The sequence below is a fragment of the Chrysochloris asiatica genome, unplaced genomic scaffold (genome assembly GCF_000296735.1).
Source record: "Chrysochloris asiatica unplaced genomic scaffold, ChrAsi1.0 scaffold00038, whole genome shotgun sequence".
Lineage (NCBI taxonomy): Eukaryota > Metazoa > Chordata > Mammalia > Afrosoricida > Chrysochloridae > Chrysochloris > Chrysochloris asiatica.
This window is the reverse complement of record NW_006408556.1, coordinates 2,872,084-2,884,912: the sequence shown is the minus strand read 5'-3', so window position 1 is coordinate 2,884,912 and position 12,829 is coordinate 2,872,084. Positions and strand designations below refer to the sequence as shown.

Here is a 12,829-nt window from a genome sequence, read left to right as displayed (position 1 = left end):
TCTGTTTTGACTTTTAAAAAAATAAAAGCTTGATTGGAAAATATGTCTGGAACTCTATGGCAAGGGGAGGGAGACGAGAGTGAGAGGGGTGGTGGTAGGCAAGGAGTGAGGGGGAGTGTGGAGGGGAGCCCAGCAGCTAGATGGCCTCCACATAGTTGGCGGGGTAGAGGCCCAGCTGCCCGCTGTCCAGCCGCCCGCGGCACCAGCCCTGCTCATCCTCCTCTCCCAGTTTGGTAAGCTCGTCTCCTGGGAAGGACAACAAATGAGAGAGTTCATTGATTGGGCTCTGAGAGCCGTCATTTCCCCCACACACACCTGCAGTTAGATGAGCCTCCCAATACTGTGCTGGGCTGGCTTCAACAACCCCACCGTTGTCCTAGTGCCCTTCCGTCTTGATTCCGGCCACCGGCCAGCACCTGGGGCCCACGTGCACCCACAGCATGCAGACTCTGGCTTCACCCCACCACACACTTAATCCACGTCTCGGTCCCGCCCCGGAAGTCCAGGTCCCTCCTTTAGATGCATTTCCCTAGTCTCTGAGGCCCTCTCCCAGTACCCATCATCCTCAGGTCCCGCCTCAGGTATTGGCTAAACACACAAGCCCAAGTGCCATCTCCAGGCCTACTCCCAGGAAATAACCTCCTCCCCTGTCCTCAGGTCCCGCCCTGCCCGGTCTTGCAGCACTCAAGTCTGACCCCGCCTCCTTCTCAGGTGTGAAGCCTGACCTCTGCCCCCTTCAGCTTACCAGCCTTGAAGCTGAGCTCGTCTTGCTCTTGACCATCATAGTCGTACAGCGCCCTCACGCGCACTCCCTTGGCCTCATCCTCAAAGGGGTTGGCGCCCCCGTTGGCCTCATTGCCCCCGAAGGTGTTCCCACTCTCGTCGTCTGACCACTCGGTGGCGTAGGCCTGGCCCCTATCGTAGCTGCTAACACTGAGAGACATGCAGAGGGAAGGCCAGGCATGAAAGGCCTTTGGCCTTGTCCACTGAGCTGCCTACTCCTCCTATCTAGAGACCTGGCCCCAAACTCTTCCAAGACAGAAAAAGGCATTGTCTGCATAGGAGGAAATCCTAAGTCTGTGACCCATGTGACAGCTCTGGGGACACTCCAGCACTCCAGGGAGTACTGATGGACACTTCAGGGAACACCTGATCCCTCCTCTGAGAAGAGCATTTCAACCTAGAGGTTCAGAAGGAGATTCTGGAGCCAGACCTCATGGGCATCATATTTTGGCTTTGAGGCTTATTAACTAGGACTCCTGGGGTGGTGCTGTAGGATCAGCATTTAACTGCAAACCACAAGGTAGGCAGTTCAAACCCACCAGCCGCTCCTTGGAAACCCTATACAGACAGGGTTGCTATGAGTTGGAACCGACTCAATGGCACTTAACAACAGCAACAACTAGCTTGTAAGAAGCCCTGGTGGTGCTGTGGGGTAAGTGCTGGGCTTCTAACTACAAGGTGAGTGGTTCAAACCCACCAGTCACTCCTAGGTAGAAAGAGGAAGCTGTCTGCTCCTGTAAAGATTTAATGTCTGGGAACTCTACCTATGAGTGAGACTTGATTGGATGGCAGTGGGTTAACTAGTTTGTGATCTTGGGCAAATCCCTTAATTTCTCTGGGCTTCCGTTACTCCCTCCATAAAATGGGAATATTTACCCACTTCCCAGAGTGGAGGAAGGCCTAATGTATAGAACAATGCCTGCCACACAGTAGGCACTCTAGAAGGATCATCTACCACTGTCTTTCAGAGGAGCATGCAGATGCTGTAACGGATGGTTTTGAGGGTCTCCCAGAGAAAAAACTCTGTTGCCCTAGTATGTGGATCCCGCTGGTCCCCAGGAAGCTCCTGTGGGAAATACTCACCTGCCACGGTCCCCAGCCTGAGATGTAGACTCTACTGCCGCCCCAGTGGCATTGGTCAGCGTCACCCCCTCTGCCTTCTTGGGCTGTTTTTCCTTCTTGGCAGCAGTGTGAGGGAGGTCTGGGTTCCACTCCTGGTAAGGACCCAGGAGCAGTCAGCCTAGAAATCTGTACCCTGAGGCTCCTTCCAGCCTTCTCAGGGTCCCCTTCCACATCCTCACCTCAAACTGGGGCCAGTTCATGGGCATGCCGGGGCCACTGGTGCTGCGGAACCATCTGAGATCCTCCTGGGCATCAGCTCCCCGGATGGCCTGCTCCAATTCACGGTACACATGGACATAGCTGTTGGCAGGGGAAATGGGAGAGGTGAAAACAAATTCACCAAGGCCTCACCTCATCCTCAGTAAGGGCCCAGAACTGCTTCCCAATCTCCATGTGGACAAATTCAGGCATGCCAAGTGGGCACCCTTCTCCATTCCCATCTTAGCCACTCACCCATCCATCCAAGCACATGTTCTTGAGTACCTAGTATGTGTCAGCTTACGCCCAGGCAGCCACTGTATTTAGTGTCTCTTCCCTCTTGCCTCCCCTTTCTGTTACTATAATGCAGACCCTGGGATGTCCTGCATGCTAGTTACACCTTCTGCTGGCTGACCCTGTGCCCACTTGCCCACCACACCCAAGTACCTGCTACTCTCAGCGAGGTTGAGGTGACGTTTGATGTCCAGCAGCACCTCCTTGAGGAAAACCAGCCGCTTTTCCTCAAATTGCTGGCACTGTTCAAACACCTGCTCCATACCCTCCATGTACTGGGGTGTTGTCTTGCCTACATCTTCCAACACCTTCTCATACTTCTCCTGTGTCTATGAATACCCCAGTGGAGGGAAGGTGAAACCCAAGCCCACAGCTCCCAGCCACTATCCACTCCAAGGGGCCCTTGGAGCCCAGCCCCCCTGCCCAGCCCCCATGGCACCTTCTGCACGTCCTGCTTGCATTTATCAACTTTGTCCTGCAGCTTCTTCTGCTGCTCAGCTGTGACCGACTGCTCCGTCTTGCTGTTCATCTCCCGTGTCATGGCCAGCTTCTCCTCTTTGCAGGCCAGATGGTAGGCCTTCTTGGCTGCCTCCAACTGTGAGGAGTGGGGAACCAGGGAGCAGGGCTCCCACTTATGAGCAGTGGCTCAACCCCTCCCACCTGCCCACTCCTCCAGGAGCTATGATCATTCCTTCTTAAGAGGCAGAAGGGATGTAGGTCCTGGTTCCGGGTATTTGGGAGCAGTGCCCACCCACCTGTGGCTGCTTCCCTAATGCCTGCTGTACTTTCCTGTGGACACCCTCAGAGTGGGCCGTGCAGTGCCCACCCCATCTGTGGCCTTCTGACCCTGCTTCTGAGGACATGTCCCTTTACCCATTGGGTATTGCCTGCTTCATCTGTGGGTTTTTCTCCCAGGAGGGTTGCACTGCTGCTCCATGGGTACAATCTCAGAGGGTAGCCTATACTTGCTCTGTGCACAACCTCTCTACATCGGCACCATTCTGAGCTCAGTCTCCCACCCACCCCACCCCCGTTCCATCTGTGGCAGCCGCCCACCGGGCACCTCCTTCATCTTCTTGGCCCAAGGCTTCTGGGCCTTGCGGAAGCCATCTTCAGCCTCCTTGGTCTCCTTGAAGCCGCCCATGATCTGCTTGTGGTAAGCGTCCTTCTGCCAGTTCTTGACCTTCTCCAGGTCCTCATTCAGCAGGTTGTTCTTCACCTCCTGGTGCAGCTCACTCACCTTGTCCGCCTCTGTCATCATGGCACCCCAGGCTCGCTCCAGGCTGCCATACTGTGGGCCTGAGGAAATGGCCACGGGGCCAGGGGGACCTGTCACTCTACACCCAAAAGCTCCCTCAGGCCCCCTTTCTCTGAGGCTTTCCCCTTCCTTGCCATGGCAGCATAAATGCTACCCTTCTGTCCTCCCCCAAAATCCAACCTAGCCTCCAGGGCCCAAGTACAGCCACCTCCTCCAACAAGCCTCCCCTGACGCCTCTACTCTTACACACCGTGCCCTGCAGCCCTCATTGGATTCTTCTTGCAGCACACTACTATTCTTGTTTCCCTCATCAGCTTGTGAACCCTATGGGGGGCAGTCTGGATCCCATAAGCTCTCAAAGCCCCTCACAGCAACCAGGCAGACAGTAGGAGCTGCAGGAATGTTGTTGCTGCAAGCTGAATGTAAAACCGAAGCACTAATTTGTGACCGATGCTACCATTTATTCATCTATGGGCTAGGCACCAATTCTATGCGCTGCACTGTGCTAGTGGGTACAGACCCAACTCCTGCTTTCATAGGGTTTCGAGTCTAGTAGAAGTGGAAAACACAAACAAATATGTGTAAACCCCAACTTGAAACTGTTCTAGATGAAAGCTAACTAGAGATATGACACTGGATCAACACAACTGCTAGAGTAAAATGTACCTAGGGGTAGTACTGAATCTGATCATTGAAATCTGGTTATGTGAACAATGTTCTTCTTCTTAGGAGACACACTAAGACTTTAGGGGGCAAGGAGCATGATGTCTCCAACTATTCTCAAATGGTTCCAAAAATATGCATATAAGAGAGGGAAACGGGAAAAACAAGTAGGGTAAAATGCTAACAACTGATTACTCTGGGTAAAGACTATGTAGGAGTTCTCTGTATGATTCTTGCAACTCTACTCTAAGTTTAAATTATTTCCAAGTAAAAAGGGGAGTTTTTTGTTTTCTTGTTGTTTCGTCTTGTTTTGAATCCAGTCTTAAAACGTTGTACAAAGTAGACTTTAACAGGAAAGTCTGACCTAAGAAAGGGAGTGCTGGGTGTGAGCAAACCATGCCTCCAAAGGCCTTCTAGATACAGAGTATATTCAAGTGGCTGTGTGCTCTGATGGCTCATACTAGGAGGTGAGGGTGAGGCTAGGGCTCAGAGTGTGCGCCCTGGGTGAGCAGAGTGGCAGCACCTTTCTCGATGAGCTGACGCCAGCGCTTGGCCCAGTCGGTAAGCTGCTGCGCGTACGCCTTCTCGATCTTGGCTCTCTCCTGCACGCAGCTCATCAGGTCATTGCACAGGCGGTGTCCGTCATCGATGCGCTTCACCGTCCGCTTGTAGTTCCCCACCTGGCGGCCAAGCAGTGAGAGCGACTCACACGAGCTGCTGGTTTCCCTACCCGGACTGCCTGTCGTATCCTGCAGGGGGCGCCCACGCACATCCAGGAGCCAAGCCTTCGACTTTACTTTCTTCGTGGCGGGAAGAGATGGAGGGGGCTTCTTCTCACTGTTCAACACCTACCTCCGTGGTAAGGCATGGGGGAGGAGCTGTTGGGGGAAGCTGGACCCAGTGGCCTCACTAGGGGGGTGGGATGGCAGGTAAGGGCCACACCAGCTGACATTGTCAGAGAGGGTAACACCAAAATGACTATTTATAAAATGGACGGTGTTGCAGCAGAAATGTATTATTTTTTATTAAAATATCCTTGTAGCTAGTTGTTTTTGTTAAGTGCCATCGAGCGGTTTCGACTCATAGCAACCTTTATAGGGTTTCCGAGGGGTGACCGGTGAGCTTGAACTGTCGTGACCTTGCGGTTCCAATCGACCTTGCGGTCCAGCACATATTCACCCACAGCACCACATCAAGACTCCTATCTAGTTATAACAACAAAAACATTTTTGTATCCTCAGATTGCATTTATCAATATACCTACAAGGCTAAAACTCTATGCTAATTTACTTTTGAACCTTCCTGGGAATCGACTTGATGGCAGTGGGGAATGTCCTTGGGTTTAAACTGCCATTATTGCCCACTTACAATGCCGCTTCAAAATCACAGGGGTTCCTCTGCTGCGATATAAGCATGTCCTGTTGTTGCAGGTGTTTCACACTCACTGATTTTGAGGAATTTTCTGGTAGTTTAGCTACACGGTTGTATTAAGTACTATTTGTGAGCTTTTAGCAATAGCTTTTTGGGGAATGAAGTAGTAATTAAAAGAAAAGAAGAAAAAGAAAAGGCTCCATTACTAATAATGGTGTAGCGTTGTGGGTTAATACACCGGACTGCAAAGTCGGTTTGAACCTTAAGGTCAGCTGTCCAAACTCACCAGTCGCTCCTTAGAAACCTTAAACAGGGTCACTGAGTCAGAACCAACTTGACAGCGTAGTGGTTATGAATCAGGCTGCAAACCTTAAGGTCAGCGGTTCGAAACTACCAGCCACTCCGCGGGAAAAAGATGAGGCTTTCTACACCCGTAAAGATTTACACCCTCAGAAACCCTGGACAGGGTGGCTATGGGTCGGAACCGACTCCACGGCACATGACCACCACCACCATTCATATAACCTAAGAAATATTACATTTAAGTAATTTACAACTATATCACACTGTATTCTCTTATTAAAACGGATATGTTGTTGTTAAGTGCCATTGAGTCAGTTCTGACTCATAGTAACCCTATATAGGGTTTTCAAATGTGGCTGGTGGGTTTGAACTGCTGACCTTGTGGTGAGCAGTCCAGTGTTTTCCTACAAAGCCACACCAGAGCTCAAATTTGATTATAAATTTTACTAAAGATTCTGTCTGGTCTGGTGGAGAGGAGGTCCACAGGGGGCACTGGATAACATCAAGCAATCCTAGCAGCACCACTAGATGGACCCCTAACATTCAAAGGCCCAGCACCCTGTATGAGAATCCATCTGATCACACCCTCATCCTATTTAAATAGAATTTCTTCACTGCCACAAAATGCAGAAGGATTTTTATAATTTGGACTTAGGCTAGAATGAATAATTCATGTTGTTCTTGTGAGCTAAATCTATTATATTTATATAGAGCCATATAAGCATTGAGTTGAACTACAGCTACTTGACATAATATTATGCTTTGTAGACATCTCATTAAACACTTATTAATTTAGGCTTAGCAGTTATCGTTTTGAGTCCTGGTGTGGCGCTGTGGGCTAATGTGTCAGACTATAAAGTCGTTTGAACTGCAAGGTCTGTGATTCAAGCTCACCAGCCACTCCTTGGAAACCCTATACAGGGTCACTATGGGTTGAAATCAACTCTATGGCACTTACCAATAGTTATCGTTTTGGGCTTCTGAAGCCAATAGAAATCTTTTTATCCCCGCTCCCTGCCCAGGTCTCAAACACTTTGGGAGAGTCCAGGAATAGTGGCTTCTTGTCTTGCCTCTGCCTCTGTGTTTGCTGGGAGCTCCAGAACTCACTTTTTCTGCCTCCCACGCTCTACGCCCTGCCCACTGCTTAGGGCAAGGGACACAGCTGTGAAAGGTGGTACAAGCTGTAAAGTGCTGTACCTGCCTCTGTGAGCCAGGAGTCTGAGCCTGGGCCCCCAGAGGAAAGGGTCAGGAGGAGCATGTTTCAAGATGAAATCCTAGAAGGTCTCTCCAAGGGCAGCAGTAGAGGCAGAGGGCTCAGTGAGCTGTAGTTTTATGCCACACTGTGGGTACCAGCTGCCTGCTGGGCACAGAGAGCTTAGGAGGAGCTAGGAAGCAAGACCTAAGATCCTGGGGTTGGACAGGAGCTGGGGCCTCCATGCAGCCAGGCTGTCTGGTCCGTGGGGTCTGGGGAGCATCAAGGTCTCACCTCCCAGAAGCTGTCGGTGATCTCCTCTGCAGCCAGCGAGGCTTCATCGTAGGAGCCAGACATGGTGGGGCCGTGGTGGGGATGGACTGGTGTGGAACTTTGGTCAGCAGGCTTGGCTGCTCATGCACTGGGAAGAGGAGAGAGATGACTGGAGATGAAGAAAGCAGCACACACATCCCATTCGAGGTCTGAGTCCCAGAACTGTTGTGGAAATGAGCTCCGTGGGCATGAGCTTGCCTGGATGAGGTTTCCTGCCCAGGGACTGGCTCATCATCCCTAGGGTCACCCCAAAATTCATGCTGAAGCATCCCTAGTGTATCTCCTATCACCCTTCCACAAGTACCTTCCCCTGCCCTTCACCCAAAGGTCACATCCATCCTTCAGCTCCAGTGGGAGAGAGAACCCCCTCTTAGAAACCTGTCCAAACCACCAGACCCTGTGGTACCTGCAACTGTTTTTGTACCCCTGGGCTCTTTCTGCCAGATGCTAGGGCCACACAACTGCACACTGGCTTTATGGAGATCTGTGGTTTGCTTCTCAGATGTACACATCTCCAAGTCAGCAGTCAAATTCTCCATACAGAGCCTGCACCACTGCCCCAGGGCCTATAACCCTGTAGGGTCCGGCTGGTGTGACTGCAGAGCCCCTGAGCAGGGGCCTCCTCCCACCTGCTTTCCCCAAGGCACTGCCTACCCTAACCTAGCCAAGCCTTGCACCAGGCCCAAAAGGCCCTCTCCAGCTCCCCATATCACTGCATAGCGCCTGGGTCTCAGTCCTTAGAACCACCTCCCAATCCAAGCATACAGCCTCCTCCAATCTTATCAGCCCAGTCTCTTTGCCTCTTCAGTTCTCTGAACTGCTGGGAAATTGTGAATGCCCTTCTGGTTGCCCTCGTGCCTTGCCCTCAGAGCCCCCATTAACTGCTTACACGTCTCCTGGGAATCTGGACATGCAACTTTCTGGCCCACAGGTCAGACTATAGCAGCAATTGGTGTGAACATCTGGGCAGTCATGTCTGCCTTGGATCTGTCAACAGACATCATAGCCATACACTCTAGGTCATGTGCTGCCCCAGGTCTGGGGTGGGCACTCCCCTCTACTCCCCAAGCTAGGCCTCACTGCCATCCCAGGCCAGAACAGCTCAGTCAGTCAGGAGACAGGACCCAGTGAAGTACCTCACATAAGCTGCCAGCCTCCAGCTGGGGTCTGGGCCTGGGCTTCTAAACATGCCTCAGCTTCTGCACTGCAGCCTGCTAACTGTGGACTTGGACAAATGATGACACTGGGGGAGGGGCTGGCCTCCACAAGATTCAGCCTAACCTGGGGATTCAGACACCCTCCATCCATTCCCGGAAGTTGGCCCTCTGGCTCAGGATAAGTGGCACCAACACATGAGGATCCTTGATCAAGGATGTCCCTCCCCTCCTCTGGGCACCAGCGCCTCCATCTGTCCAGGGCCTGGTGGTCTTTCCCTATAATAACTCAGTATGATCTCCTTACACATCTCAGGCACGTAAACATATTCTTTGCCCCTTAGGAAACTCCAAACATTCCCATACACTGGGAATGGGCAGGGGAGGAAACTAGAGTTCAAGGGACAAATAAATGAGTCTTTGAATTATTTTTCTTTTTAATCTGGCACTTATCATTTAACAGGCAGTCCTTACTTAATAAAGAACATTTTGAATTTAGATGCAGTGAAGTAAGTAGCAGGGCTATTTAATGAAGGACTTTTAGCTAGGTTGGGTAATTATTCCTGGGGACAGAGTTCCTTCTAGAATCCCTGAAGTTGTACAGAACTCTGCTCTTTGGGACTTCTAAAAGTGCAGTTGTCAGCAGGTTGGCTGGTGAGGGCTGGAGAGAGGTTGGACAGAGGTAGGGGTGAGGGTGGAAGGGTCAAGGTCCTGTCTCTGACCTATCACAATGGGGAAGTAATTTGGTACAACTTTGACGGAGGGCAACTTGGTCTCTGCTCTCACAATTAGAGGAACACTCTCTATACTCAACAGGGCCACTTCTAGGAATTTACCCTCCAGCCAGTTGGGTAACTGATGGATGTACAAGTTTATTTACTGCAGCACTGCCTGCAACAGCAAAAGACTGGAAACAATCCAAGTGTCTGTCCACAGGGGACTGGTTAAGTAAATTTGTCACAAAAGCAAAACAGACAAGCAGCAAGACAGTGTGGTTATTAATGTTTCCATTTGTCTTGGGGGAAATGATCTCTCTATCTGCCTGCCTATCTGGAAGCCCTGGTGGTACAATAGTTAAGTACTCGGCTGTAAATCCAAAGGTCAGCAGTCTGAACCCATTGGTTCTGCGGGAAAAAGACCTGGTGATCTGTGTCCATAAATGTTAAATGTCATCGAGTCGGTTCTGACTCATAGAGACCCTGTATAGGATTTTCAAGGAGCAGCTAGTGAGTTTGAACTGCCAACCTTGGGGTTAGCTGTCTAGCGCATATCCTACAGTGCCACATCAGGATTGTTATTTATATATGGGAAAATGGAATAGAATAATAATAGGAAAGTTCCACCAACTTTCTGAAGCCCCTTTGTTTGCTGTACTTTTGAAAGGCCACAGAGAAAACTGGGGCCATGGCTGCCTTCAGGGAACTGGGCAGGAAGGAGAACTTTCACTGTATGTAGGTTCTCTTGTGATTTTTTCATTTTCCTTTGGTGCACAGATGACATAATTTTTTAACCATCCAGCCTGTGTCCAGGGTCAAGGGAGCTGCTAGTCAGGACTGAGGGGACATCTGCAGCATGGGGTGGTGGGGAGGTGAGTGCTGTTAAACCTGGCATGTCAGGCTAGAATGAACTCATGGTGGTGGCCCCCCTGTTGGTATAACCAGGTAACAGGTATCCCAAGCACTCAGCTTAGATAGCCTGCATAGTAGAGACAGCCCTAGCCTTGAGGTCCCTGCTCTTCCACCACCCAGCTGTGAGGCCTTGGGCAAGTCACGCAACCTCTCTGGTCTTGCTGTGAGATGAGGATGATAATGACCTGACTTAAGGGCTAGATGAAACATTGAGTGTCTTGCCCAAGGTAGATTCTCAGTGATTGTGGGCCCTCCCCAGAGCTCCAGGCTGGACCCCTGCAGAGAGACAAATAAGCAGGTGGGGTTCAGAGAGGAGGCAGAGAGGGACCATTTGAGCCCCTAATCACTGCATAGGCCAGACACAGTCCCATCCTGTTCTTCTCACCCCCAGCCTGGGCACAGACAGGAAGCTTGATTCTTGCTAATGCTTTGTTGTTGTTATTGTTATGTGCCATGGAGTCGGTTCCGACTCATAGCGACCCTGTACAGGGTTTCCGAGGCTGTAAATCTTTATGGGAGCAGAAAGCCTCATCTTTCTCCTGCGGAACAGCTGATAGTTTCGAACTGCTGACCTTGCGGCTAATGCTACGTCCTCCTAAATAGCAGCAGCTACCTACCATCACTGAAGCACTACGGCTGTGGGTCAGGAAGCTAATGCAGAGAATAAAGAAACTAAGTCAGAAGCAGTAAGGTAACCAGCCAAAAGTTGCTCGACTAGTAAAAGATGTGGCTGAGATTTGAACCCTGGGCGTCCGAATCCAAAACATACATTCTTCACCCTATTTTTTAAAATAGTGCTGGCCTTCACAACTAGCATTTACTAAGTGTCTACTGTGGGCCACGGGCTGCTTTAGAGGCTTTCTGTATGTGCAGTCTTCACGAGCTGTGGCACTGAGAGATAAAAATGGTCCTCGCAGGGCCCCGTAGATGGGAAGTGCTGGAGCTGCGATTCCTCCTCACTCCAACTACAGTCCCTGTTGCCTTGGTCCCTTCGGAGCCTCTCCTTGCAGGGCCCTTGACGGAGACAATACAGAGCCAAGGTAAAGGGAAGAAGGAGGGACAGGAGGGAGAGAAGCCGTATTTACTGAACACCTACTATGTGACAGGCTCTTACAACCAGGATTTCATTTGGCTTTCACATAACAAACCCCAGAAGGAAGGATTGGTTTTCCACCTTATATCTATGGTGTGGCACAATGGGCTAATGTGTTAGACTGCAAAGTTGTTTGAACTGCAAAGTCAGTGGTTCCAGCTCACCAGCTGCTCCTTGGAAACACAGGGTCGCAATGGGTCAGGATCTACTCGACAGCACTTAACAACAACAGCCATCTACAAGAGAAAACCAATACTCAGGAAGGTATGTGACTTGGCCAAGGTCACACAGTTAATGGACTTGACCCCGGGGTGTGTATGTGTGTATGTGTGTGTGTGTGGCACAGGGTAGGATTACAACATAGGCTCTAGAGTGAGACAGCCTGGGTTCTAATTCTGACTCGCTCTGGGCTGTATGACTAATATCGTCTCTCCTGGCCTTAGCTTCCTCATCTGTAAAATGGGGCTGTTGGAAAGATTACCTGAGCTACCAGACCTCAGGCAGTTGGATGGTTGTCTGATACACAGTGAGCAGTCCACAGATGTCAGCCAGCTCTCAGCACTGATGTGTCACCAATGTCACTGGTGGTGGGATGGTCCTCCCATTTCAGGGCAGGCCCTCTCTTTTTGTGAAGCCAGGGAAGGGGCAGTTGGGCCTTTCTTGCCCAAAAGGATGGTATAATCCAGTCTGCAGAAATGGGCGGGGGGGAGGACATAGGGCTAAAGTCCCTACTAAGTACAGTCTTCTTCCAGATAACCAGGTCTGTTCAAATGTCCTGAGCCCCATTTAAACTTACAGCCCCCCTCCTCTGCCCCCAGCATTCTCTCTTCTCACTTCTACATACAATTATCACTATCCCCCACACTTGTTCGTGTTCAGTGCCTTCCTCTCCCACTAGTCAGCAACTTGGTCTGTTCTCTGCTGTGTTCCTAGTGTCTGGAGCAGTGTCTGACACATGCTAAGTATGTGAGACATGTTTGTTGAATGAATAAATAAATGTCAAGATCCTTCTGGAACATTCACTTAATAAATAACAGACATAAATAATTCACTCAACAAACACTACCCCAGAGCCAAACATGGTTGTTACTGTTGTCGTTGTTAGGTGCCAAGGAGTCAGTACCGACCCATCGTTAGCTGCCGTCAAATCAGTTCTTGATTCAAGGAGACCCCGCATGTTTCAGAGTAGACCTGCCCAGAAGGTTTTCAGTGACTATGATCTTTTAGAAGTATATTGTCAGGCCGTTCTTCCAAGGTGTCTCTGAAGGATTCGAACCACCAGCCTTTTGGTAAGTAGCAGAGCTCTTAACCTTTAATGACACTCAGACACACAGTGGTGGTGGTTATGTGCTGTGACGTTGGTTCCAACTCTCAGTGACCCTGAATAAGGTTTCCAAGGCTGTAAATCTCAGTGGGAGCAGAAAGCCTCATCATCCC

At 50.5% G+C, this 12,829-nt stretch overlaps 1 protein-coding gene across 2 annotated transcripts in view; it reads right to left on the bottom strand.

Annotated features, from left to right (window-relative positions):
* The window catches only part of PACSIN1 (protein kinase C and casein kinase substrate in neurons 1), a 64,732-nt gene continuing 51,903 nt past the window's right edge, over positions 1-12,829 (bottom strand). The window contains exons 2-10 of one of the 2 annotated variants that reach the window (XM_006860378.1): positions 7,479-7,605; positions 4,842-4,998; positions 3,461-3,696; positions 2,837-2,992; positions 2,551-2,726; positions 2,085-2,205; positions 1,867-1,997; positions 746-933; positions 1-246 (exon numbers count right to left, since the gene is read on the bottom strand). In XM_006860378.1, the coding sequence (XP_006860440.1) occupies positions 137-246; positions 746-933; positions 1,867-1,997; positions 2,085-2,205; positions 2,551-2,726; positions 2,837-2,992; positions 3,461-3,696; positions 4,842-4,998; positions 7,479-7,541 (1,338 nt within the window). In that variant the 5' untranslated portion in view covers positions 7,542-7,605 and the 3' untranslated portion in view covers positions 1-136. Of the gene's footprint in view, positions 247-745; positions 972-1,866; positions 1,998-2,084; positions 2,206-2,550; positions 2,727-2,836; positions 2,993-3,460; positions 3,697-4,841; positions 4,999-7,478; positions 7,606-12,829 lie in introns of those variants that run through there. The other variant, XM_006860379.1, reaches the window with a different exon arrangement.